The sequence below is a fragment of the Phodopus roborovskii genome, unplaced genomic scaffold (genome assembly GCF_943737965.1).
Source record: "Phodopus roborovskii unplaced genomic scaffold, PHOROB, whole genome shotgun sequence".
Classification (NCBI taxonomy): domain Eukaryota; kingdom Metazoa; phylum Chordata; class Mammalia; order Rodentia; family Cricetidae; genus Phodopus; species Phodopus roborovskii.
In genome coordinates this window covers 30212555-30239480 of record NW_026125052.1, presented here as the reverse complement: position 1 = coordinate 30239480, position 26926 = coordinate 30212555, and the positions used below count along the sequence as shown (strand labels likewise).

Genomic DNA, 26926 nt, shown 5'->3' with positions numbered 1-26926 from the left:
TCCTGGGGCTCTGTGCACAAAACGTGACTCTTGTGGGAAATGAATAGCCTAGGACCCCTCCTTACTCAGAAGCAGACCAGGCCCCCCAAATCCTCATCTACCCAGCTTGACACCTGTCCACACAGTAACTGTTTCCCTGGCTACCCAGGCCCCTTGGCCACTGTCCTTACCACAGTATGTCTTCCGTCTGTAGCTCGTGAGCCTGTTTCCATTAATTTATTTTTAGAGTGCAGGGCTTCGTACATGATAGGCAGGAACTCTACTTTCTTGCCTAATCTCAGCCCTTAACTCCTTTTAACTCTTTCCTGCTTTTTTTTTTTTTTTTTTTTTTTCCCTTCCCTTTTTCAAGACAAGGTTTTTCTGTGTAACAGCCCTGGCTGTCCTGGAGCTCACTCTGTAGACCAGGCTGGCCTCAAACTCAGAGATCCTCCTGCCTCTGCCCTGGGTGCTGGGATCAAAGGTCAAGGTCACACTACCACTGCCAGGCCTCCTGCTTTTTGAATTTTAGTGTGTGTGTTTGTGTATGTGTGTGTATGTGTGTCTATGTATGTATGTGTGTGTATGTGTGTGTATATGTGTGTGTATGTGTATGTGTGTATGTGTGCATATGTGTATGTGTGTATGTGGTGTGTATATGGTGTGTAGTGTATGTGTGTGTATGTATGTGTGTGTATGTGTGTGTATGTGTGTATATGGTGTGTATGTGTGTATGTATGTGTATGTGCGTATATGGTGTGTATGTGTGTGTATGTGTATGTGTGTGTATGTGTGTATATGGTGTGTATGTGTATGTGTGTGTATGTGTGTATATGGTGTGTATGTGTGTGTGTGTGTATGTGTGTGTATGTGTATTCTCTGGATGTACTTAGCAGCCTTGTTTCCAGACCGCCGTGTCTGACCCCTCCCAGTGTCCAGTATGCCTTGGTCCAGAGCCCGGTTCGACTGCCCTGGAGACTAAGCCTTCCTATTGGAGTAGGCTACGCGGGTACAAAGGGGGAAGATGGGGTGCAGACCAGTACCCACACTCCAGCTCTGTGTTGTGGCTCTTTCAGAGTCTAGGGGGAAAACCTGTGACTTCTGTCACCCCTCCTGAAGGGACCCCTTCTTCTGTGCTGTGACGTCACTGCACACCCAGACCAGATCTGTTAAAATGTCTTGTCTGATGCCCTCTCTCCCCTTCTATCCTCCTGCTCCTCATCTTGTTTTATTTGAGGGAGCTAAGTGTGTATGTGTGAGTGTGTGCATGAGTGTGTATGTGTGAGAGTGCTGTGTGTGTGAGTGAGTGTGAGTGAGCGTGAGCGAGTGTGAGTGAGTGTGAGTGAGCGTGCATGAGCGTGTGAGAGTGAGCGTGAGCATGTGAGTGAGTGTGTGAGAGTGAGTGTGAGAGTGTGTGTGTGAGCATGTGAGTGAGTGTGTGAGAGTGAGTGTGAGACTGTGTGAGTGTGTGAGAGAGTGTGAGTGTGTGAGAGTGCGTGAGTGTGTGTGAGTGTGTGAGTGAGTGTGTGTGAGTGTGTGAGTGTGAGTGAGTATGTGAGTGTGTGAGTGTGCGTGAGTGTGTGTGAGTGTGAGTGAGAGTGTGCGTGAGCTTGTGAGTATGTGTGAGTGTGAGTGTGTGAGTGTGCGTGAGTGTGTGTGAGTGTGCAAGTGTGTGTGTGTGAGTGTGTGTGCACTTGGACGCCAGAGTTGCATGTCTGTTCTCTTCTTACACCTCTGTGTGGGGTCCAGAGATTGCTCTCAAGTTACCAGCTTATGCGGCAAGCACCTTTACCCACAGAGCCATCTTATCAGCCCTAGCTTGTTCCTTTTTATAGCTCAGTAGTATTCAGTTTGTTTATCCATTCCACTCTTGATGGATATCTGGGTTGCTTCCAGTTTGGGGCGATTGTAAACAGCTTTTATGAACATTCTTGACCAAAGCTTTTGCAGTATAGTACGTTCTCTCTCTCTCTCTCTCTCTCTCTCTCTCTCCCCCCTTTGTCTTTCATTTGGCTGGGTTTCGGAAAAGGCCTACAGGTATGGGCTACCTGCCATGTTCAAGTGGGCCACCCTGATGGCCTTAACAGAGCAGGCATGGGTATTGAGCAGAAAGCAAAGGGAAAAGCCGAGCTGGGAGCGTGGAGGTGTACCCTAGCAGGTGTGTGCAGGACACTGCTGGCTCCACAGAGGTGAAAGACCCTGTCTAATACAGCTCAGGTAGAACACTGCACAGACACTCCCCAACACACACTCACAGACCAGCCACACTGAGTATGCTCTTATAATTTTTAAATGCTGGGAGAGAGTCATGCCATACAACAGGCCTCACTTGTGGGGTTTATTGGAAGAGGAGAAAAAAAGGGGACAGAGAAGGGGGCAGAGGAGGGGCCAGAGACCAGTCTCTGAGGACGAGAGTAGCTGGGGGGTGGGTGGGCAGGGCCCTTTTAAAAGGGAACATAGGGAATGTGCACAGGTGGTGCTCTTAGTGACTGCAGCTGAGGACGTAGCCTGTCAGGACCCCAAGGGCAGGCCAGCGCAGATGCCTGGACACTGACACGTGTCACTCAGCCTCTGCCTCCTTAGTGCTGGCCTTATGGGCATGCATCACCATGAGAGCCCCTCTGGACTGTCCCTCCCATCCCCCTCCCTTTCTGCTCTTTCGTTAGTGTCCTGAAGCCCTTAGTCCACCACCCTGGGTCCTGAGCCTTTATCTATTGTTTATAGCTCAGTTTTCGGGCTGACCCTCATTTTTATTGTCTGATCCTAACAGTTACTCCAACACCTCAAGGTCATAAGACGAGTGTGGGAGAGTCGGCGTTGTCTTCTCCTAACCAGAACTCTCGCCTCCTGAAAGTTTGGTTTTGGTGAGCTGCGGACCGGATTCCCTAGGCTGGGAGCCCATGCTGCAGCAGGAAGGTGGTGTCATAGAAGTAAGGCGCATGCTTTAGTCTTTGGGGCATAGTAACTTTCTGGTGTCACCTACAGATGTGGACCTTGAGGTGCAGAGAGAGATGAGGAGCCCAGCACAGATGACGCTGGCTTCCATGCACCCTGGCGATGCGGAGCTCCAGGTGGGCAGGGGCAGGGCCAGGCTCCGCGTTGTCCCTGTGAGGAGCAGCACAGTGCAATGGCACCCTCAGTGCAAAGTTCATGTCCAATCAGCAAAACCAGATCAGCACCGGAGCTCCCCGCTGGGCAGTCAGTCAGCAGGGACCAAGGAAATGCATTTCCGGCTTGTCCTTGCCTGGGCCCCGCCTCACTGCCCAACCAGCTTTCTTCCCTGGCCTTATTACTTGGGCCTGGTAGTGTGTGGAAGCTGAGGAAGATTATGAGTTGGGCTAGCCTGAGCTATGTACAAAGACAACCCCAAACAACCAGAAAATATTAACACAGCCTTTATTAAGGACAACTGGAGCCAGGCATGGTGGCGCACGCCTTTAATCCCAGCACTCGGGAGGCAGAGGCAGGTGGATCTCTGTGAGTTCGAGGCTACCCTGGTCTACAGAGCGAGTTCTAGGATAGCCAGGGCAACACAGAGAAACCCTGTGTTAAAAAGAAGAAAAAAAAAAAAAAAAAACTGGTTGGGTGTTATGTCTTTCCAGACAAAGGCGTCCACTGCCACCTGAACACACCTTTCTTTGCTCTCTCTGCTCATTCATTCATTCATTCATTCATTCATTCATTCATTCAACAAACCTCAGGCTCTTCTGTGGGTATGCAGGGCACATTTAAACACACTCAGTAAAACCAAACCTTGGTCCCACGAGTCCACTGGTAATCTTGCAGCCCCTGGCTCGGGATAGTTCTCAATCAAGGGAACAAGGTCTCCCATTTCCTGCCACAGCGGCCGGTCGGTGAGCCCCGCACGCACCCCACCCCTATTCAGCAGCTGCACAGACCCCTGCCTGAGCGCCGCTCACCTCTGGCATAGCCACCTCCTTCCGTGCCCCACCCACAGAGAAGCCAAGCTCTTGTGCCTCAGCTGCCCCTCTGAGGCGCCTTCCCAGCAGTCTTAGCTCCCCGGGAGACCCAGAGTGGATGTCTTCCTTGGAACCATCTTCCCACCCCTCAAAGCCCATGCCACATCCGTGCCTCTCTGCTTGGCCGTGCAGCTGTGGTTATCCCCCCTCTCACAGCTCCTTGTCCCTGCTGTGACCTGCAACACAGAGACTTGCTGTGAACCCCAACTTTTCAAAGGGACTGTCTTTTCTGCAACCTTGGTAGGGCAGAGGGGTGCTGTCCCTTCCCACCCAGGCCTTCCCATTTTTCCGGCTACCTACACAGATAGCTGGGTTAGTGAATCTGCACGGGGGCCGGGGCCACCTTCCCTCTGCCTGGAGCCAGGGGTCCTCTGTCCTCTTGGTGGGTTAAGCCCGACACCGCCGAACCCTGCAAGTCCGGGTGCTGCCCTGCATGCGAAAGCGCTGAGTCACGTTCAGGGAGCAGGAGCCCTGGGGACCCTGCCTTCCAGTTCATGCAGCGTCTTATGTTGCGGGTGCGCGCCGGGGCCTGCACTTGGGCTGCGGGAGCGCGCTGGGAGCTGCAACTGGGCTATGGCAGCATGCCTGGAGGTGCAATGGGGCTGTGGGAGCGCTCCAGGGACTGCAACTGGGCTGCACCTGGGCTTCGGGAGCGCGCCCAGGATTGTGAGAATGCCGTCGTCGAGGACAGGACTAGCGCGGACATCCCTAGGAGAGCCCGGAGCGATCACAGGGTGCGGGGCGCTCAGGGCACCCAGCAGGCTGCCGGGCCAGACCGCGGATCCCTCGTCCCAGCAGTATCTAGATTTCCTATGACGTTTCTCGCTTTGCCTCGGCTCGGATTGCACTTCGCTCTTCCCCTACCGGTGCAGCATGCCCTCTTCCTCCGTCCTCTATCCTGGGTTCAAGCGTAGCCCAGAAGGCAGGCAAGGGGCGCCCCCTGGTGGTCGCCGTGCAGCTCGCCGCTTCCCCTCCGCGATGGCCGCTGGCCTCTAAACTAGCAGGGAGTCGCCCCTATTGCTCCAGAGCCCGCCAAGCATACAGGAATAGTGGCAAGGCCGTGGTCTGAAAAGACAAGAGGTGTGAGCCGGTGTGCACAGGTGCGTGAGCGCCTGAAAGGATACTTGTGTAAATAAAGTCCTGTGTGTGAATGTATGTAGTGTGGGTGTGCTTGTGTGCACACAGTGTGGGTGAGTGTGAGGGGCCTCTGGATGGAGCGCTGTGTGGGTGGCTGGCGTGGACTTGAGCGAGTGTGGTGGGCAGGGCAGGGCAGGGTGTATGTCTAGTGACCTTTGGTGTCCAGGTGGCTAAGTTCACCTGGTTCAGGGACAGTGGTGTAACTGCTGAATGTCTTCCTTCCGCGATGCTCTGGGCTCCACTCTCTCTTTAACCCCCCCCCACCCCAAACAGGATAGGATCTCACCAGGCACTTTTGGCAGGCCTGGGACTTGTTATGTAGACCAAGCCAGCCTCCAGTTCACAGCGGGTGTCCTGCCTCTGCCTCCTGAGTGCTGGGGTATCTCACCAGGAAACCCTTCCAACTTCTTTTATATTCACAAATACTGCGTTTACCCTTCCCTCTCCGCCTCCAACTCCCCGCTAGGGAATTTCTCACACCCACACTGGCATGCCAGCTGGTGTCATTGCTCACACATCTTGTTTAGGCATCGATATTGTTTGTCATTTCATGGGTGTGATGTCCGGCATATCTACAAGACACTGACTAGCCTCAGTCTTCCGGGTCCTCCGCTTCTTACGATCTTTTCCACTCCCTCTTCTGTGACTTCCGCTGGACTGGGCACCCCAAGATTCTCTACATCTTGAGCAGTTGTGGATGTCTGTAATAGTCTCCATCTGCTGAGAACAAAAAACAGAAACAGCTTCTTCGATGAAGAGCCAGAGCTGCAATCATCTGCTGGTCTAAATGTGCAAGAGTTACTTATTTTGCGTCTGTGTATGGGTGTTATATGTGTGTGCATGCCTGTGCATCAAATGTATGCAGCGCCCAAGGCCAGGAGAGGGCATTGGGTCCCCTGAAACTGTTGATTCATGTGCCTGTGAACCGCCATGTGAGCGCTGGGAATAGAACCTGGTCCTCTAGAAGAGCAGCCAGTGCTCTTAACCACTGAGACATTCTCTGTGTAGCTTTGGAGCCTGTCCTGGCACTCACTCTGTAGCCCAGGCTGACCTCGAACTCACAGAGATCCACCTGTCTCTGCCTCCTGAGTGCTGGGATTAAAGGCGTGTCCACCAATGCCCAGCATAGCTCTTGGTCTCTATATTTAGAATATAATTAGAATTATACTGGTTTAGGACGATGGCTGCAATAGGCCCTCCTCTGGGGTGACCGTGAGCTCATGTATCCTGGTTCTGTAGATCAGACAGGTCTTGAATTTGAGGTTTTTCTGTTTCAGCATCCTGGAAGCTGTGCTGTGGAATAATCCTTCTGTACACTGTGAAGATTTGTCACCGGGACTGGTTTAATAGAAGGCTGATTGGCTGGATAACCAACCTACCTATGGAGACCAGGAAGGAGGACAGAGTGGGAGAGGACTTCAGGAGCTGCAGGGGAAGCAGGACATGCTGGAGGAACAGGTAAAGCCATGAGCCACACGACCATGCATAGATTAATATAGAAATGGGTTAATTTAAGTTGTAAGGCTAGTTAGTAATAAGCCTGTGTGCAATCAGCTGGGCACTTATAATTTATGTTAAGTCTCTGTGTTGGTTATTTGGGAACCGGCAGGCAAGAAAGAAAAGTCTACCTACAGGCCTGCAGCACCAGGCTAGATGAGCGCCTCCTTGATCTGTTTTACCACATATCTAACCCAGTGTGGTTTAGATTCTTGTTTTCTTGAAGACCCACAGGAGCTGGGCAGTGGTCACTCAGGTCTGTTATCCCAGCACTAGGGAGTTGGAGGCAGGAGGATTGTTCTAAGATGGGATACATAGCAGTTCCAGGCTTGCCTGAGCTACAGTGAGATCCTGTCTACTAAAACATAAGAAAACGGGGAGCTGGAGAGATGGTTCAGCTGTTAGGAGCATTGACTGCTCTTCCAGAGGACCCAGGTTCAATTCCCAGCACTCACATGGCAGCTCACAACTGTCTGTAGCTCCAGTTCCAGAGGGTCTAACACACTCACACAGACGTAGGTGTAGACAAAACACCAGTGTACATAAAATATAAATTGAAAAAAAATAACCATAGGTAAACGGGTTGGGAAGATGGCTCTGTGAGTTAAATGCCCGCATAAACACCAGGCATAGAATGTGTTTATAACCCTAGAGGCAGGGAGATTCCTGAGGGTTACTGAATTCATGTTTACCTGGCAATACACGCAAAGCATTGGAGTGAGAGAAATTCAGCCTCTTTTCCCAACCTGTCCGCTTTTCAGTAGACCACAGCCTACTTTTCACACAGGACTTCTCCAAAGTCAGGCAGGCAGAGCTGCATGCCAGCAATGAAACCCCTGAGTTATCTAGCTGGCCAGGCAGAGGCTCGAGCCTCAGCTGCCCCCTCTCTGGGCCAGCTGTGTTGACTTAGGACAAGGGAAGACACCAGCCCTTCCTCTGCCTCGGGAGGGAGACCACAGCTGGTCCTCGTGCCTCGTTTACTGTTAGGATTACAGGGGTAATGTAAGGCTGGCGTTTGTGACACTGGTGTACAAACAGAAGGCTCTCAGGGTTCCTTGGTTAGCTGCCAAATCACACAGAGATAGTGAAGGCATTTGAAAAACATGCAGAAAGGCCAGTACCACACATCCTTTGGTTGTTGTGGTCCTTATCTAGGTAGGGACTCACATGCCGAGCAGGCTTGAACTTTGTGCACTCCTGCATGTGTGTGTGTGTGTGTGTGTGTGTGTGTGTGTGCGTGCGCGCGCGCGCGTGCACCAAGGGCTCTCTCACTGGAACCAGGGCTCGCTGGCTGCCCTGACCAGTCCCAAGCTCCAGGGACTCCCCTGTCTCTCTCCATCTCCCCAGCATGGGATTTTTAGACTTTATGCCACCATGCCCAGCTTTTTGTGTGGGTCCTGGGAAAGAAACTCAGGTCCTCACACTTTGAGTGCCAAGCACTCCCCCAACTGGACTGCGGCAGCTCCCCAGAGCTGACCTTGAACTTCTGATCTGCTTGCTACCACTGTTCATTCCAGAGGCATTCTACAACTGAGCTCCATCTCCAGATTATTTACACACACAAAAGAAAGCCAACAACGGTATTGTGTAAAGACAGGCAATGGTGTTGTATACAGTCTGACATTTATTGACTAACAAACACAAAAGATTCCTTTCGAGACCCGCAGGGCAATGTCATCAGTGTTCTCCCTTAGGTTCTGTTCAGGGATTCAGAGAGAAAGCGATAACCCAGGCCCTGCCCTTCTGTTTCTCTGTTCCTAATATATTATCTCTTCGCCCACCACACACACACACTAACGGTCATCTTACTGAAACTGTCCTGGGCATCCTCACACAGGAGCTAATTTCCTTGATTTCTCTCACTGCAACAAGGCTATACCTCCTTCACAATGGTGACTGAGGAGGCCTAAAATTGTCTTCCTGTCCCAGTAGAAGACATTCGATTGCCAGAGTGCTGCCCCGCACCCTCTGTTTGTTGTTAGGGAAATACGGACTTGAGAACCTTTACCCATGCCTAACTGATTATTTTCCCAGGCTTGGATGCCTGACGTGCAGACACCAACAAAAAATAAGAGTCAGGTACACCACTAACAGTGTCAAGGAGAGTGGGGGGGAGGCAAGTGTAAGAGTAGGGTTTGCCAGAAGTGCAGATCCCCTCCACAGGGCCCCTGATACCCTGGTGTCTCCTCCTCCCGGGCCGGAAGTTGATGTTGGAGCAAAGACAAGCAGTTCTGGAGCAGAGAGCCTGGAGGCACACAGACCTACCTGCTCAGCTACGAAACAAAAACCAAAGGGCAGATCCCAAAGCTCTTGGTTCATCAGAGGAGCCCAATGGCTGGCAGCTATCTATTGATCTACTCCGTGGATGGAATCCAGTCTACAGGTGTGACCCTTAGGTGTGATCTGGGGAAAGAAACTTGCCGCATCCAGACCTTTTATCATAAATCAGGGGCTGGCAAGCTGGAAAAGTGGCTCAGCAGTTAAGAGCATTTAATGCTCTTCTAAAAGGCCTGAGTTCAGTTCCCCGTACCCTCATGACAGCTCACAACCGTCTGTGTGTAACTCACTCCAGTTCCACGGGGACCAGACACCCTCTTCTGGCCTTCCAAGGTAACAGCCACACAAGTGACTTCACAGATACACATGTAGGCAAAACACTCATACACCTTAAAAAATACATAAATAAATCCTGGGCTGGTGAGACAGCTCAGTAGGTTAAGGCACTTGCCACCAAGACTGACGCATGAATTCACTCCCTCTGGGACCTACACATGGGAAAGAGAAAACTGACTCCAGCCTGTGTACCCACTCCACAGTATGTGCATGCTCACACACATATAAACACAAAAATAAATGTATTAAACTTTTTTTAAAAAGTCATTTGAGCTGCGTTTGGTGGAGCATACCTTTAACCCAGTACTCGGCCGGCCTGGTCTACACAGTCAGTCCCAAAGCCACAGAGAAACTGTGTCAAATAAATAAATCAGGTTATTGGTTTGTTTGCTTGGATTTTTGGTTTGGGGGGCGGAGTCTGACTCTGTAGCGTAGGCTAGCCCGGAATTTACTATGTAATCCAAATTCGTGAATGCCCTCCTGCACCAGTCGCCCAGGGTGTGGAGCTGTGAGCCAGCACACCCAGCAAGATTCTATCTTTCAAAAGAGCCCGCAAATGAGCCCCAGACTTCAGAGGACAACTGTAAGCCCCTGGGGAGCCGCGCTTTCAGCCACACTCAAGATGGCGTCAGCCGGCAGCCCATTCGCGAGTTGCGACACGCGCACACTTCCGCGTGCCACTCCCAATATGGCGCCCCCGGGCGTCCGGGGGGCGGGGCCGACGGCGGAAGTGGGTGTGGCAGGGACGGAAGCCGAGCAGGTTCTGAGTGAAGACAGCGGGTAGTGGGAGCAACGCCGTCCGCTGCGATGATTCCCCCGCAGGAGGCTTCCGCCCGGCGGCGGGAGATCGAGGACAAGCTGAAGAAGGTGAAGCGGGGGCGAAAGCGAAGGGAGGGCGCCGGGGCATCGGCTGCGGGGGTGGGAGGAGAGATGCGGCTGCGGGTAGGCCGTGGGGTCGGGCGGTCTCCTCTCCCCGCCGGCTTGGGGTGATGTCCTCCTCTCCGCTCCTTGCAGGAGGAGGAGACGCTGTCCTTCATCCGAGACAGCCTGGAGAAGAGCGACCAGCTCACTAAGAACATGGTGAGTGGGCCTCAGCTGGGAGGCCGCAGACAGGCCCCGGGGCCCCGGGGCAGGGCTCGTGACGGACGGGTCCCGCGCCCGAGGCCGGGGCTCCAGCGTGGGTAGCAACGGTGGTAATGAGTGGGCTTCTCTGCGGGCGCTGGGCATCTCTGCTCCCTAGCCTCCGCCCCCTCACCGAAGAAGACTCGTTGCTGTCAGTCGTGCAAACATTTAGTGACACCCCGTAGATGGGCTGGTACTGGCCCCGAGTCTTTGACAAGTGATGGATGCGCGCCTGGGAGGTTGTTGGTTCAGGGAGATTGCCCAGGCAGCAAAGTTCCAAAGGGCTTTCGGGGTAAAACCATCTCAGAGAGCTAATGGATCTTAGATCTAGCCCTTGTCCCACAGCTTATTTTGGGGGTTCTTGGCGGGCTAAAACACACAACGACAGCCTCCCAATGTGTCTGAAGGGCCATATAAACAAGTGCATGTTGCATACTGCCTGGTATGTGACGGGAGCTTTAAAAGTGCATGTGTGTGTGTGTGTGTGTGTGTGTGTGTGTGTATTTCTTTCAAAGGCAGGGTTTCTCTGTGCAGCCCTAGACGTCCTGGAACTCGAATTGTAGATCAGGCTGGCTTTGAACTTAGAGATCCACCTGCCTCTGTTTTCTCAGTACTAAGGGCATGCACCACCACCGCCCAGCTTACTTCTTTAGTCTTAGAGGACTCTGGAACACAAATTGAGTAAACACAAACTTGCATTATGTTTAGTCACATAATAATAAAGTTGTATGCTTCTTAAATTAGATTCACCCTCAGGGAAAGAGGTTTTTAAGGTAATAGTAATGTCTTGGACACTACTCTTGGTGAAGCTACTTCCTGTTCAGTCTAGGAAAACAGCAGAGCTTGAGACTGAGCTTTAAGGGTAGATTTAAGGGTAGAAAGAAAGCTATCCTGAGGTTATTATCTTTTTTTTTTTTTTTTTAAGTTTACTTTTACTTTATGTCCACTTGCAGTGCCCGCAGAGGCCAGAAGAGGGCGCCAGATCCCCTGGCTCTGGAGTTGAAGGCAGTTAGTTGTGAGCAATGATGTGGTTGCTGGGAACTGAACCCAGGTTCTCTGGAAGAGCAGCCAGTGCTCTTAACCACTGAGCCATCTCTCCAGCTGCCTGGGGTCATTGTCTTAGGAAGAATTAGTTCGATGTTTCTCTTGCTTTAAGACAAGCACCAGCTGCTCTTCCAGAAGATCCAGGTTCGATTTCCAGCACCCCTATGGCAGCCCACAACTGTCTATAACTCCAGTTCCAGGGGATCTGGCATTCCTGAAGAGATGTAAATGCAGGCAAATAAATAAATAGTCAGTGCACATAAAAGTAGGAGAGATGAAATCTCACCAGTTTACCTGAATCACATGCCATGTGCCAAACTAGGGGCACGGCAGAGCAAACGAGTCAGCCATGCTCCTTCCTATATGGAGTGCATCGTCTAGAAAACCAAGAAAAGCTAGAGACGCCAGGACGGCCCTGAGGCCTGTGAGCCTGAGGCTTTCCTCCCACAGGTGGCTATCCTGTCGTCCTTTGAGAGCCGTCTCATGAAGCTGGAGAACTCCATCATCCCCGTGCACAAGCAAACGGAGAATCTGCAGAGGCTGCAGGAGAATGTTGAAAAGACATTATCCTGTCTGGACCACGTCATCAGCTATTACCATGTAGCCAGCGACACTGAGAAGATCATCAAAGAGGGGTGAGCTGCACGCCAAGGGCCGCATAACTGATGGCTGTGGGACCAGTGGCTCTAGGCCTTAGAAGGGGACTAAAACATATTTGAGCTTAGAGTCCCTCGTAGATATGTATTCTCTTCCCCTTCACATTCCATGTCCTTAGGCCATCCTTCCAGGTTCACCCAACTTATTTTCCTTCCCAGCCCCACAGGTAGGCTGGAAGAATACCTGGGAAGTATGGCCAAAATCCAAAAGGCTGTGGAGTATTTTCAAGACAATAGCCCAGACAGCCCAGAGCTCAACAAAGTGGTAAGGAATCATGGGGTATCAGTCCCTGGTTTCATGAGGGGCGCATGGCCCATGTGAAGAAGTGTGTACAAGCCAGGTGTGGTAACCTGTAGCTAGAGCTTGTGGGATTGAAGCAGAAGGGTCAGGAGTTTGAGGCCACCTTGAGATATGTAGTGCTCCACACTAGCCTCTTTTATGTAGTCAAACCATATTTCAAAATATTAAGAAAGTATTTAAAAGAATAAGATACTTTGGGAGGTGGTGGTGCATGCCTTTAATCCCAGCACTCAGGAGGCAGAGGCAGGAGGATCTCTGTGAGAAAGAATAAGATACATAATATTCAAAATGTAGACATTAGGTTCCGTGCCTTGGGAACTATAAATAAAACTTTTTGTCATACTTTTATTGTTTAGTTAAGTTATATTTCAAGTGTAAGTTTATCATTTGATTTTTATATGTACATTTTTGGTGGTTTTTTCACTATGGTAAAAAATTCATCTATACCTAGGTGCCTCATACCTGTAATTATAGCACATAGGAGGTTGATGCAGGAGGATTGCCGTAAGTTCAGATTGGGCCACCTAGTGAATTCCAGGCTGGCCAAAGCTACATAGCAAAACCATGTCTCAAAGCCATAAAGCAAAACAAACGAATCAATCACATAAAATTGACCATTTCAGCCAGTCATGCTGACTTGAGAGGCAAAAGCAGGGTTACTTCAAAAGTGAGGCCAACCTGGGCCACATATCATACTTCAGGCCATCGGGGGCTCACAAAATAAAAACAAAACACCAGTTGTTGCCATTGTGGCTCTTTGTAAGTACACAGTTTGGTGGCATAAGTACATTCCCATTGATGACGCCAGCCGTCTCCAGGGTCTTTTCATCCTCCTGAACTCAATCTCAGTACCACCTGACGTCATGTGCCCTGTTGGGGTATTCATGTGTAGCGTGGGATAGTTGAAGAAAGAGGTCACTCCAAGATGAAATTTTCAGGCCAGTGTGACATCAGGAAGGTCCAGCCTGGGAATAGCACCACCCGCAATGGGCTGGGCCCTCCTCCATCAGCCACTAATTAAGAAAATGCCCTTTTGCCTATAGTCCAGTCTTACGGAAGTATGTTTTCAATGGAGGCTGCACCCTCTCAGATGACTCTAGTTTGTATCTAGTTGACATAACCCTAACCACCACACCAACTGACCTGCTTTTTTTCTCTTACAAGTCCCTTTCTAACTAGAAGATAAACTAGCAGTAGAAATAGATAATAAATTAATGCTCGTTAAGCAGAGTTTGGCCTGGCAACATCAAGTCTTTTTTGTTTACTTTTAGACAGGGTCTCACATGTTGTCCAGGCTGTCCTCAAACTCACAGAGATTCACCCACCTCTGCCTCCCAAGTGCTGGGGTCAAAGGTGTGCGCCACCACACCTGGAGCCATCACCAGTTTTGGGGAACAGAAGGAAAAGAAATCACTGTCAGGGCTCCCAGTATGTCTTCTGATGGAGGCGTGGCTGGGATGGCAGGGAGGGGGCGGGGAGAGGACAGGGAGAGAACAGGGAGAGGGGGGGAGGGAGGGAGGGAGGGACGGGCGGGGATGCAGAGCACAGCTCAGCAGCAGCACCCACTTGTCCCTGGTGCCCTCACAGAAGCTGCTGTTTGAGCGGGGGAAGGAGTCACTGGAGTCTGAGTTCCGCAGCCTGATGACCCGGCACAGCAAGGTCGTCTCCCCTGTGCTCATCCTGGACCTGATCAGTGGTGATGATGAGCTGGAGGTCCAGGAGGATGTGACTCTGGAGCACCTGCCTGAAAGCGTGCTCCAGGACGTGGTCCGCATCTCCCGGTGGCTGGTGGAGTACGGCCGGAACCAAGGTGAGAGGGCTCCCCCTGCCAGCAGGGTGGCAGCTTCCCACACCTCCCCCAGGTAAGGCTTTTCCGCCGGTCTGGCCCCACCGCCACACCAGCCCCAAATAACACACAGAGACTCTGTATTTGATATAAAGCTGTTGGCCAGTTACTTGTTTCTCATTGGCTAGCTCTGTCTTAAATATTAACCCATTTCTACTAATCTAAGTATTTCCACGTGGTCTCATCTTACTGGAGAGAGGGCCGGGACCTCTGTTCTCCAGTCTCTACATGCTGACTCCTCCTTCCTACTTCCTCTCTCCTCCTTGTCTCCTAGTCCCGCCTATCTTGCTTTCCTATTGGTCTACAGTGCTTTATTCATTAACCAGTATGAGAAACATTTACAGAATGACATCTATCATCACCCCCAACCTTTTCTCTCTTTTTGTAACAATCTCAATATAAAGCCCTGGCTGTCCTGGGACTGGCTCTGTAGACCAGGCTGGCCCCAAACCCACAGAGATCCTCCTGCCTCTGCCTCCCGAGGGGTGGGACGATGGGTGTGCACCGCCACACCCAGCCATGGCTCACATCTTTTGACAAAGTTAAATATGGATGTTGCCTTTGTTTTTGTTTTTCGTTGTTTTAGATTTATTTTTCTTTGATTTACATGTATGTTGTGTGTCTGTGTGAGTATATGTTACATGTATGCACCTGACCTTAGAGGCCAGATGAGAGTTGCATCCATGGAACTGTACAGGTGCTTGTGAGCCACAGGACATGGGTGCTGGGAACCGAACTCAGTTCTCTGAAAGCAACCCATACCTACGCTTACCCGTCCCCCCCCCCCCCTTAGCATACAACAACAGCAGAGACAAAAGCAGAACAAAGTAAAAGCACATGATGCCAACCCAGGTGGTAGGGTAGGTGGTGGAAGAGTGTCTGCCTGACACACAGGAGTCCCTGCCTTTGAACGCCAGCCTCGGAGGATGGTTTTTCCCTATCAGACTTTGCCTGATTTGAGATGAGGCCCCATGAGTGGCTGGAAGCCAGAGCAGATGCTAGGAAGAGATGAGCCCGTAGCACCCTGGACTCTGCTGCCTCCCGGAACCGAGGTGAAGCAGGCGTGGGCCTTGCTAGCATACTTCTGCTGCTCTCTCTCCAGACTTCATGAATGTCTACTACCAGATTCGCTCTAGCCAGCTGGACCGCTCCATCAAAGGCCTGAAGGAGCATTTTCGCAAAAGCAGCTCTTCCTCTGGGGTTCCCTACTCCCCCGCCATCCCCAACAAGAGGAAAGACACACCTACCAAGAAACCCGTCAAGCGGCCAGGTGAGCGCCACACCCTGACCGTTCAGGGACCCTGGGGGCTGGATTGTCTTTGTCCCCTCAGGTGAGCAGTGCCAGCCTTCTGGAGCCCATACCTATGGTCACTAGACTCCTAGGGACACTGTAGAGCAAATGTCCCCTACCTGAAAAGCCCTGCAGCTTCTTACACCCAGCAGCGGGTAGTTTCTGTAAGGTTTGGGGGTGGGGGCAGGGTCACTGGTGTGCTTAACTGCCTCTGAGGCAGGGTGGCAGAGGCTATAGAGTGACTTGCTAGGTCTCCTTTCCCTTGCTGTGGGGTCCTGTTGGGTGAGAAGACACAGGACGCAGGCACCCCAGCCTTCCAGAAAGCCAGACCACTGTGAACTGCTCCGTAACTGAGAAGTGGGCGTGGCATAGAGGCTGGGCAGTGAGACACCACCGTTCATTCCTCCCAACCCCATGTCAGTGTAGTCCACTCCTGGCTGACCTCAGCCCCAGGAGGGGTAGGATGTTGGCTACTGCAGTAGCATCAGGAGAGAAAGCCAATGGACGGGAGTGAGCGCCAACCTTGGGCTTCCGGCTGCTGCTCAGATCAGGCCTGGCTAGGGGACACGCACTCCTGACAGCACACCTTGGCTAGAGCTCACACCCTTGTTCTTCAGTCCCAACCCCCCCCCACGCCCTTCAGAGAGCAACCACCTGCTTCCCAGCCTTTGTGTAAGGGTTGGGGATGCCATAGCGGGAAGTTGCCTTCAGGGTTGCCTCTGCAGGGATTGCCTTGCCTTCTGCCCTTCAGTGAGTGGCCTGGCTGCCCCAGCAGAGAACTTGCTATCAACAGTGACTACTGACCCACCCTGCTGGGCTACAGCGTCTACATGATGGCCAGTCCATCTGTGTGCCTGCCTTATGTGGGGAGGGGCTGTGTCTGTGGCTGCCAGGGCCTCAGCTGCTCTGTGCATTTCCTCTCCTTCCTGGTTAAGCCCCCCGGGGGATCCAGAACCCTGTTTGCCTGTCCCAGGGTCCACTGGCCTTTCAGGAGGAGGGATATGCCCTCAGTGCTCTCCATGAGCTTAATCTGCCCTTGTCATGGAGACGCCACGGACTGTGAGGTCCCTGTGGGTCTGTAGGGCTTTAGGAGTTGGCAGGAGTGAGTGATGATGGAGTCAGGCCCTCAGGACATCTGTCCCCACTCTGAGGGCAGAAGGAAGAGCTGATGGCCTCATTGATGAGGAGGCACCAACCTCAGCATCTGCCCTTGTAATTGGGTACCTGATGGACTTGGTTGCTGCCAGGTCAGCATCCCCATTCCCTGGCAGCCAGTGCGCTGGTCGGGTCCCTGTAGAGCCACAGCCCATCTGTTCCTGGGTAGGTTGTGGGGCAGGAATCTGATTCACTCATTACTAGGGCTCACTGAGGAGGGGACATGGAGGGAAGCAGATGTGAGCTGGCCTGCCAGAAAGAGTTAGCGGTAGCTAATTTCAGTGTGGTGCAAACAGAGAGGAGGCAGCTGAGCCCTGCGCCACCCTGCCTAGCCTGGTGGGCGCTATGAGGTTGGCAGCCTTTGTGGGTTCAGGTGTGGTGGAGGGAGCCTCAGGGAAGGTGGCTCAGTTGAGCTGCTGGATGACTCAGCTCCCTGGTACGGTGTGCTAACCAGGGGCTCCCAGGGGCCGGCCGCCCTAGGCTGGGCTGCCAGGTTTCATTTGTCCTCACTTGAGATACTAACCATTCTTTCTCCCCCATGGCAAGAGCATGTCGTCTTTACCATGGTTCACCTTGCAGGTGGTGGCTCCTGTTGCCCCCCCCCAGCTTCTCAGTTTGTTACCATTGCTGTGTTGGCTGAGCCTTCTGGGGTGTGGGGGTCTCTGCCTCTGGGTGTGGGAACCTCAGTGTTCCTTACAGTTCCCCAGGAAGCTTAGACCTGTTCTCCCAACCCTAACCCTCAGGGCTGCCTGCCCTCGATTGCTCTTTGGCTTATGTCCCAACACTGAGCATGCTCAGGGAACTCATCCTGGGGTTAGACTGTTTTCCAGGTAACCCCCAGGTCGCCCTGCCCTGCCCTGCGCTTAAGTGTGAGCTCTCCGCCACTAGGGCCTTCAATACACTCCATTAAAATAACGCTCAGTAGAAGGTTTTCCTTTTCCCGATGGGTCTTCATGAACCTTATTTTTGCCACCTTCTATCCCTCGTAAAGTGAACTCAGAGCCAGACTGAGGGTCAGTGCAGAGCCCAGGGCTAAGTTGGGACACATTTTCTTCTCTCCCTGGTGACCCTGGCAGGACCCGCTGGCAGAGGAGTTGAGGGGCATGCTCACTGTCGGGGAGGAGGTGCTGGGCAGGTGGAGGGCCGCTGCTGTTTTCTCTCGCTCATTTCCTAGGTCTTCCTCTCTTCTCTCTGTGTGGCTCTGGTGACAGGGACGATCCGTAAGGCTCAGAACCTTCTGAAACAGTATTCCCAGCATGGTCTAGATGGGAAAAAGGGGGGCTCTAACCTCATTCCTCTGGAAGGTAATCACCCTGTGTTCCTTTTCCATCACCCCCTTTCACTATGAATCCACTTGCTCAGTGGGCAGGGCAGAGCCTCTCCCAGGAGGGCCTTGGGACAAATTCTGAGAGGGCCAGGTGGGGGTGGCAAACCGTTGATGCTCCTTGGGCTTTAGCAGGCCCAAGTTTCATGTCCCTGGCCTGGTCCTGTCTGGCTCTGCCCTTCCTAAGATTTGTCTTCCCTGTCTCTGTCTTTGTGTCCTGTGTGAACTCAGAGAAAATTGTCTTGGGGCAGCCCTTTCACGCCCAGATCAGCAGGGAAGGACCAAGCTGGTCAACGCCTACTAGCTACCTCGCTCTGTAGAAAGGGAACCTCTTGTAGCTAAGGGTACAGGCTGCCTGGAGGACATGGCCCTCCTCTGCTTTCAGGGGAGAGACAGCTGGATCAGCTGTATTGGTGGACCCAGCCTCCTCCAAAAGAATCTCTATGGGGTAGCCTGTTGGCTGTGCTGCATACCCTTAGTCCCAGCACTCAGGAGGCAGAGGCAGGTGGATCTTTGTGAGATCAAGGCCAGCCTGGGCTACAAGAGCTAGTTCCAGGTCAGCTTCCAAAGCCACAGAGAAACCCTGTCTCAAGAAAACAAAACAAAACAGAACCCAGACTCCCTGGGATGCAAAGGAAGGTCGTCCTTGTTCCCTCAGCAGTGGCATTTCTCACTGCGTCTCCCTGGAGCCATGCACCTTCCTTTGGCCTCCCTGGATCAGAAGATAAACAGCCAGGGATGGTCCTTAGCAGTCCCTGAGAGTCAGGCTTGAAATGGCTGTTCCCGTGGGGGTTGAGGCAGTGGAGGGGCTTGGAGCCCTCCTTGGTGCTCCCTCCCTAGGCCCATTTCACACTCTGCTCCTGGAGATCAAGGGCTTCCTCCCTATACCCCAAGGGGCAGCTTCCTGGCCCCTGGATAAACGCTGCTTGTGTTTGTGCGGCTGACATCTTGCTAGGTCACGAGCATGATTTCCGAGTTAAGCACCTGTCCGAGGCCCTGAAGGACAAGCACGGGCCGCTGGCCGGTGAGTACAGCCCCAGGGCAGCCGCTGACACTGCCTACGGAGCAGTCCCCCCCGGATGGCCTGTTCTGCTCTGAGGATGAACCTGGCCTGTGGCCTGGCTCCCACTCCTGGCTCCTTTGGGTCCTAGGTCTCCTTGCCTCTTGTGAGATGCTCGGCTCTTCGGGCCCAGCCAGAGGAAAAGCTGCAGCTTGAGCTTGGAAGGCAGGCAGAAGGGCAGGTGGCTCCTCTGAGGTCATGAACCCGAGTATCTCGCTTCTTGGAGCCATTGGTGACATATAAAACCAGACTGTTCTGTCCTGGGGCTCCTGCCCATCTTCTAGTAGTGGGATGCTGTCTGCCCCTGGGACAGCTCAACAAGGAGGCCTCCCTCCCTCAGCCTCTCTGAGGCTCACATGTCTCATCTCTGATTGTTTTGCTGTGTTGAGATAGAGTCTCACTATGTACCTCAAGCTGGCCTTGAACTTAAGTCATCCCACCTCAGCCACCTGAGTACTGGAAACATAGTTGTGCATCACACTTGGTCTCTTCCCAGAATTAGCTCTCCTCTAGACACATGCACGCACGCGCGCACACACACACACACACACACACACACACACCACATTCACATGTGTACACATTCATGTGCGCGCACACACACAACAATTCACATGCACACACACTCGCATGCACACATGCACACACTCATGCACACAATGCACACAATTCATGCACAAACACACACGCACACATGTACACACACTCATGCACATACATGCACACACATGCACACACATGCACACCCCAGCCAGCCTCACAGGCCATAGCCCACCGCTCCTTTTACTTTTCAGGGCTGGTGAGGTTGGTAATGACCTTCCTAAGAACCACAGCTCCCAGATTGAGGGTCACAGTGACTCCCTCCTTAAAGTGACACTGCCACCTGTCCATCCCAGACTGTCCTCTTCCAAGCACAATCCAGAGTCCTCAGGCTTGGGGTCCGATTGCTTTACCCAGGAAGTTGGTTTAGGAATTTTCCTTCCGTCTAGCCTTCTCCCTCCACCTCTAGTGTTTGATCTGGGGCCATAAACGCTACCTGTGCTGAGTGGGAAGCGAGGCCTGGTCTCCCGGGCCTGCAGAGTAGTTCTTGTGATGCCCTGTCACAGTCGCCTGCCTCTTTCCATTCACTGCTGGTCTGGGCTCAGCCAAGGAGCTGGAGAGACTCAGACCCCAGCACGGTGAGTGGTTTCTCCCAGACCAGCCGCTCAGGGGCACCGCTGTCTCACCCGCTGTCTCACTAGGGAGAGATGACATGCTGGACGTGGAGACTGACGCCTACATTCACTGTGTCAGTGCCTTTGTCAAGCTGGCCCAGAGCGAGTACCAGCTGCTGACTGACATCATCCCGGAGCTCCATCAGAAGAGAACCTTTGACTCCTTGATTCAGGTCTCACCCTGCCCGCCCCGCAGCTCTGAGCACTGACCCATGTGACTTCCAGCAGAGTCTAGAAGGTGGGGCAGGCCTGCTGGAGTAGTCTATGACCCCTCCCCCGGCCCTCACAGCAGCTTAGCCCACTTCACACCCACAAGGTGCCCCGCTGTCTCTAGGAACCAACTCTGCTCTGCCCCTGCCTGAACAGGGTCCTTGTCCTTCTCCCAGGATGCACTGGATGGGCTGACACTTGAGGGGGAGAACATCGTGTCTGCTGCCAGGAAAGCCATCATCCGCCACGACTTCTCCACAGTGCTCACGGTCTTCCCCATCCTGCGCCACCTCAAGCAGACCAAACCTGAGTTTGATCAGGTGCTCCAGGTCTGTGGGCCTTTCTCCCCGGCTTCCCCGTGCTCTGTTCTGGGGACCTCTGCCATGTGTTCCTCCCTCTCCTCTGAGGTGGCTGCTGGGGGGCTTTGGACAAGTTAGAATGTTCCCAGGGTAAGAAAAGAGCCGTGTTTAATCTTGAGCAGCCTCCAGCGAGGGCGGGGAATGACCTATAAGGAGTTAGACTCACAGTTCGCTGGAGAGGGCAGTGAGCCAGACTCTGATGAACATGTCCGCCACGTCCTTCCTCAGGGCACAGCAGCGAGCACCAAGAACAAGCTGCCCGGCCTCATCACCTCCATGGAGACCGTTGGGGCCAAAGCGCTAGAAGACTTTGCCGACAGCATTAAGGTGCCCACGCCCCCCTCACCAGCCCTGGCTTGCTCTGAGCTCTGGGGACCCTCAGAGAGAGGGCCTTCAGGCAGGCAGGTGTACTCTGTCTTAAAGCCCCCGCACTGCTGGTTTCCTGGGGAGACCCTCTGGGCGCCTCTGTGTCTTCTCTGGCACTGAAGCTCTCTGAGGCTGACGTCCATCTTGCTCAGCCTAACACCTATGACCAGGAGGAGGTGGACCATAGGCAGGCCGACCAGAGGCTGCTGGGGGATTCCTTTCCGAGAACCAGAGGCTGTTCTTTTTCTTCCCACAGAATGATCCAGACAAAGAATACAACATGCCTAAGGATGGCACTGTTCATGAGCTCACAAGCAATGTAGGTGCTCCCCAAACACTGTTGCGGAGATGGGACAAAGAGCGCCCCGGCTCAGGCTCGGGGGCAACACCAGGGGGACCCAGCCTGCCTAGGGCTCGGGGTTCATGAGGCGCCATTGTTGAAGGGTTAGCTTCTCCAGCATAGGGGGCTCAGGCAGCCAGAGTCTGAGGATAACACCCGACACTTCCGGTTGCTCTTGTCACTATATGGACCGCTGCTACAAGACTGCTTGCCCTGGTGGTTGGAAAGGGTGTGTGTGGGAAAGCTATTGCCTTGGGCTGGCTACCCCTGACCCTCTTGGATGTGTTTTCTCCGCCAGGCCATCCTTTTCCTTCAGCAGCTTCTAGATTTCCAAGAGACAGCGGGTGCCATGCTGGCCTCCCAAGGTACACAACACCTGTGCTGGGCTTACTTGGGGACGTAGAGTTAGGCCCCTGGTAGGCACTAACTTGCTGTAGGTGCGGGCAGAGGTGTGGTGAGGGGTCTCCCCAAGCCCATGGAATAGGATTAAGATATGGCCTGTGTGTGTGTGGGGGGTCTGTGCCCCATGGACTTCTGGAGAGTGAATGTAAGGAGGGCTGGGTTTGTTGGCATTCTTATGAACCCCACCCGCTGCTTGCTCCTTTGGCTGTCACTGCTCTGGGGTGGGCGCTGCAGGTCTCGGGTGCTCACCCTGTCCCGCCACGCTGCCACGCTTCTCTGCTCCCTCTTGCTGTCTGCCTGTCCTGTTGTTCTGTCTCCTGGCTGCCCCTTGGTGGGACTGGAGCTTGGGACGTGAGGCTGGCATGTAAAGGGTGTGCTCTTCTGGGCCATTCCAAGGACGCAGCTCCTCCAAGGACGCAGCTTCCGGGGCCTTCCATTTGCTCTTTCCATCTGCTTTTGTTTGGGAGGCAAGAAAGAAGCCAAGGGGCTGCCAGCTCTCTTGGGCTGCACTTTGCAGCGCGTTTTCTGGTCTTGAGTTAGTTCAGCTTGGTTTGTGCTGCTGCCTGTGTCTGGCTGTCCTGGGGGAAAGGTCTGCCTGGCTTGGGGTGACACAGCCATTTCTAACCTGTTTTTTGCACTTTGCATCTTTCTTCCTCCTCTGTTTCCCTCCTCCCCCTCTGTGTGCACTGCCTGCCACTCCGTAGTTCTTGGGGACACATACAATATTCCTTTAGACCCCCGAGGTAAGCAGTGTGGTCCCCCAGCCCCATCCTCCCCTCCAAAGCCCTGTGGGTGAGGTCCCCAGGGTGCCAGTCCTCAGGACCACTGGGGGCAGGGCAGAGGGGCACGTGTTCTTTAAGGGGTCCCTCTCTTCCCCTCTTCAGCTCCCTTTTGTCTCTGAGCATATCCAGGCAGCACCCTAATGGGTCCAGAACCCTAAGAACACCCGCTGGCTAGCCTAACAACCACCCCCGGCCTTCTGTTCTTTATCACAGGTCTCTGCTGGGGGTGGGGGACTTGGGGGTACTCGGGAGTTGTGAGGAGGAGAAATTGGAAAGTCTAGGTGACCCTATCTAGAAACCCTTGCTATTGGTGAATACGTAAAATGGATACCACCCATCCTGTGTTAGGGACCACCTGGGAAGGCATTGGTACACCACACCTCTCCTTCCTGCCTGCTGTTGGGGGGCTGGTTCCTTAATCCACTACTGTAGAGGCTAGCCCTGGGATCCAGAAAGAGTCCACAATGCTTCCTGTGGCTCAGCAGGTGCCCATCTCTGTTTGAACTCTTCCTCCCGCCCAGCCTGCCCCATGGAGCCCAGGGCCTGCCCCAACACTTCCTCCTCTGTCCCTGGGGTGTGGGAAGGGCCGTCAAGGGTCTTGGCCATTGCCATCACAGTAACAGTGCATCTCCTCACAGAAACCAGCTCCTCAGCCACCAGCTATAGCTCCGAGTTCAGCAAGCGTCTGCTGAGCACCTACATCTGTGAGTGTCCCTGGCAGAGCCCGCGCCGTCTCCCTCCTCCCTTGCCTCAGTGCTGTCCATCTGTCCCTGGGTCCCTCTCCTGGCCCTGCAAGACTAACCTACAGTCTAGTTCAGGGCCCAAGGGGTTGAGAAGAGCTTCAGAGGCCTGGGAGTCAGGAGAAGAAGGAGCAGTTGTCAGGAACTAGTTAGCAGGCCCTAGCGGTCACGACATTTGGATCAGACACCTTTGGTGTAAGTGGCCCCTTCTTTCTGTATAGGCAAAGTCCTGGGCAACCTGCAGCTGAACTTGCTGAGCAAGTCCAAGGTGTATGAGGACCCAGCATTGAGTGCCATCTTCCTGCACAACAACTACAACTACATCCTCAAGTCTCTGGAGAAGTGAGTGGCAGCCATGCCAGCCTCTGCCTTCCAGGACTGGATGCACCATCCACAGCCTCCTAGCCCTGTGTGTTTTAGTCTCCTTGGTCAGCACCCGAGGGTGCTTCCACTCTAGAGCTCAGGGAAATTCAGAATGGGAGGCTCCTTCCCACCGTCGCTGCCAGGGCCAGCGGCTTCCGGACCCCAGGGTTCTTTTCTCTCTTTTCTACCTTCACCCAGGTCTGAGCTGATCCTGCTGGTGGCTGTGACCCAGAAGACCGCTGAGCGTTCCTACCGGGAGCACATAGAGCAGCAGATCCAGACCTACCAGCGCAGGTAAGGAGCCACCGGCCCCCTTGCTGCCCCTGCCTGAACCAACCACACTTCCTTCTTATCCCCCCATAGTGCGAGGCCAGCAGCTACTGGCTGACATCACAGGTAACCCCCTCACCCCACCCGTCTGTTTTCCTTCTTGGGGCTTGTTTTAGTGCCAGGGTCAAAGCCAGGGCCTTGTACTAGCTGAACACAGGGTTTGCCACTGAGCTAAGCCCCCAGCATCCAGCATTTTTTTCTCTTCTTGCTTTTTAAATCTAATTCATGAGTGGAGAGAGAAGCTCCCTCCCCTTGCTAGCTGTTCCCCAGGGACCACATAGCCTCTGCGGAGTGCTCTGCCAAGTGTCATGGCTAAGAATAGTTGAAAAGTGAGCTGTCAGAGACATGAGCAGTGTTTGACCCTAGAGAACAGTGGAGTGTGAGACCCCCTTCAACTTGGAAAGGTTCTGGGTCCTTCTCCGGTCCTCTGGTTTCCTTGGCCTGTTTCTTTCTGTCTGTCTGTCTTCTGCTCCTTCTTTCCCATCTGTCTCTCTGTATTAATTTGCCACAGTATTGGTATGAACTGTGGTCAGCAGTGTTTTTTCAGTACTGAGTGCCTTCTGCTTCCTGTTCCTAATTGTCAAGCAAGCAGCTTAAACATTTTCTGTTCCCAAGGAGAGCGGCTCTGTTGTTTTGCTTACCCCTGACCCAGATAACTCTCCCTGCCCCCACCTTCAGTAGATTGAGAGGTTTGAAAGGCAAAGCCCGCTGACTTTAGGGAAGAAGCAGCTGTCTGAAGCTGCCTCTCTCTGCCTTCTCACCCTGCTGTCTGGCAGCTGGTTAAAGGTGATTGATTACATCGCAGAGAAGAATCTTCCAGTGTTCCAGCCTGGAGTCAAGGTAAGCCCAAGGCCTGTGCCTGGAAAGGGTGTAGAGCCGATGTGATGCTTGTGTCTTAGGAAAAGTGGGCAGGCATCTCTCTGGACAGATGTGTGCGGCCACAAGGGCAGCAGGGGAGGGCTGGGGCAGGGGAGGCTGGGGCAGGGGAGGGCTGGGGCAGGGGAGGGCTGGGGCAGGGGAGGCTGGGGCAGGGGAGGCTGGGGCAGGGGAGGGTTTCGTGGCTCTGCTCTGAGCATAGCTTTCTCCGCTGCCTCCCTCTGCTCTCTGGACCCCCAGCTCCGAGACAAGGAGCGGCAGGTGATTAAGGAGCGATTCAAGGTGAGTTGAGGTCCTCCCTCCTGCCCACTGGTGGCTGCCACTGTGGCAACATAAACACAAAGCTTTTGTCTCTTGGTCCCTCCTTCCTACTGTTTGATGGTCAGGGATTCAATGATGGCCTTGAAGAGCTGTGCAAAATTCAGAAGGCCTGGGCCATTCCAGACACAGAGCAGAGGGACAAGATTCGACAAGCTCAGAAAAACATTGTCAAGGAGACCTATGGGGCATTTCTGCACAGGTGAGCCCATCCCCCCTCCTGGGCCTCTGCTGCCCGCTTTCCAGGTGCTCTGGGCTTGGGAATTTCATCCAGGGACACCCCTGCTGTCTTAGCACACCTCAGGGTGTTAAGGGCGCAAACACTTAGGCTGCGGGTGGAAATGCCCTCCCCTTGACTTCTTACCACGGTGCCTGGTCAGGTATGGCAACGTGCCCTTCACCAAGAACCCTGAGAAGTACATCAAGTACCGTGTGGAGCAGGTGGGCGACATGATTGACCGCCTTTTCGACACCTCTGCCTAACCCTGCCAGTGTTCTGCCTAGTTGCACCTGACTCACATGCCATCGGACTGATAACATACCTCTGGGCCAGGTGGGTTTGAAGTCCTTTGCAACAGAGACCTTTGTGCCCCACCCAGGAGCCTTATTCCTGGTGTTTGCATCTCTCCTCTGGCCTACACCTCCCGTCAAAGCAGCGCTCACCCAGCGTGTGGGGTCCTTTCTCACCTGGGGTTTCGTGATGGAGTGCATCCAGCAGGGGCCACAAGATGGCTTCTGAGGCAAAAGATAAGGAAGCCCAGCTGCCATGTGGGCACAAGAATGGGGTGGCAGACTCCGCCCGGCCCCCTCCATCCTCTTCAGCCCACAGATGTGAGGAGGCCAAAGAACAGGCCAAGTGGCCGCCGTCAGACTTAGAGGAAAGGCTGTCGGTGCTGACCTACTCTCTTGGACTCATTGGTGACAAGAGGCAGGAGGGCTCTGTCTCTGGCTTTGGATCTAGCACACTGTTTGGAAGAGCTCTGCACTGCTCCGTGGGACCAGATGTCAGGCATCTGTCCCTGGTCCCCAGCCTCCATGCTCCCAGCCCAGGACATGCAGTGATGGTTGCAGGGTCTTTAGGCTGAATGCATGAGAGACAGGCAGCTGATGGGTGAAGGAGAGCGACTCAAGAGCGGAGTGGGGGACTGCAAGGGTGAAGCTGAGCTGCACTTCTTAGGATGCCAGTGAACAGCTGTGTTCAAGAAGGGCAGGCCTTGTGGTGCATTTGGGTGATGGTTTGTTTTGCTTTTATACTCAGAGGAGCTCAGGGTGCATGAGCCTCCTGTCAGAGTGGAGCTGACCTCTCTCCAGACACTGCCTAACTCACCTAGCTATAGGAACTGTGCTGCACCTTTAAATCTGTAACCCTAGGCCCCACTCTGTCACGGCCTGGACCAGTCACCCAGAGACTGCCTTTGCCAGGGGCTGGGTCAGTCTTGAACATGTCCCACATCCAGACTAGCCACATCCACGAGCTGACCACACAGCACTCTGGCCACATCCACGAGGAAGAAAGTTGCTCAGTCCTGGTGATCCCGCACTCTGAGAATGGGCCTTAGCCCTTGCCTGCCTTCCACACGGTCCTGGGCTCTTCTCGTCACTCAGTGCCCCTCTGGGCATGGGG

General features: G+C 53.6%; 1 protein-coding gene across 4 annotated transcripts; it reads left to right on the top strand.

The window, feature by feature from the left end:
• Window positions 1–9932: 9932 nt before the first annotated feature.
• On the top strand, window positions 9933–25977 carry Exoc7 (exocyst complex component 7). Of its 4 annotated transcripts, XM_051180979.1 has the most exons (20): window positions 9933–10070; window positions 10218–10283; window positions 11820–12004; window positions 12185–12290; window positions 13914–14136; window positions 15275–15442; window positions 17830–17922; window positions 20244–20389; window positions 20603–20755; window positions 21014–21112; window positions 21408–21470; window positions 21790–21856; window positions 22598–22636; window positions 23314–23379; window positions 23637–23757; window positions 23977–24072; window positions 24885–24948; window positions 25225–25266; window positions 25371–25504; window positions 25683–25977. In XM_051180979.1, the coding sequence occupies exons 1-20, from the start codon at window positions 10011–10013 to the stop codon at window positions 25783–25785; spliced, it is 2094 nt and encodes a 697-aa protein (XP_051036936.1). In that variant the 5' UTR covers window positions 9933–10010; the 3' UTR covers window positions 25786–25977. The 4 variants fall into 4 exon arrangements, with proteins under 4 accessions (XP_051036936.1, XP_051036945.1, XP_051036954.1 ...); XM_051180988.1 differs by lacking the exon at window positions 22598–22636 and having other exon boundaries at window positions 25683–25976; XM_051180997.1 differs by lacking the exon at window positions 17830–17922 and having other exon boundaries at window positions 25683–25973.
• The last annotated feature ends 949 nt before the right edge of the window (window positions 25978–26926 follow it).

Excerpts from the sequence above, each read along its gene's own strand:
- Exoc7 (XM_051180979.1), top strand. The coding sequence starts at position 10,011 with ATGATTCCCCCGCAGGAGGCTTCCGCCCGGCGGCGGGAGATCGAGGAC. Across the intron at positions 10,284-11,819 it reads ACCAGCTCACTAAGAACATG|GTGGCTATCCTGTCGTCCTT; the intron begins GTGAGTGGGCCT and ends TTCCTCCCACAG. Across the intron at positions 22,637-23,313 it reads TATTCCTTTAGACCCCCGAG|AAACCAGCTCCTCAGCCACC; the intron begins GTAAGCAGTGTG and ends ATCTCCTCACAG.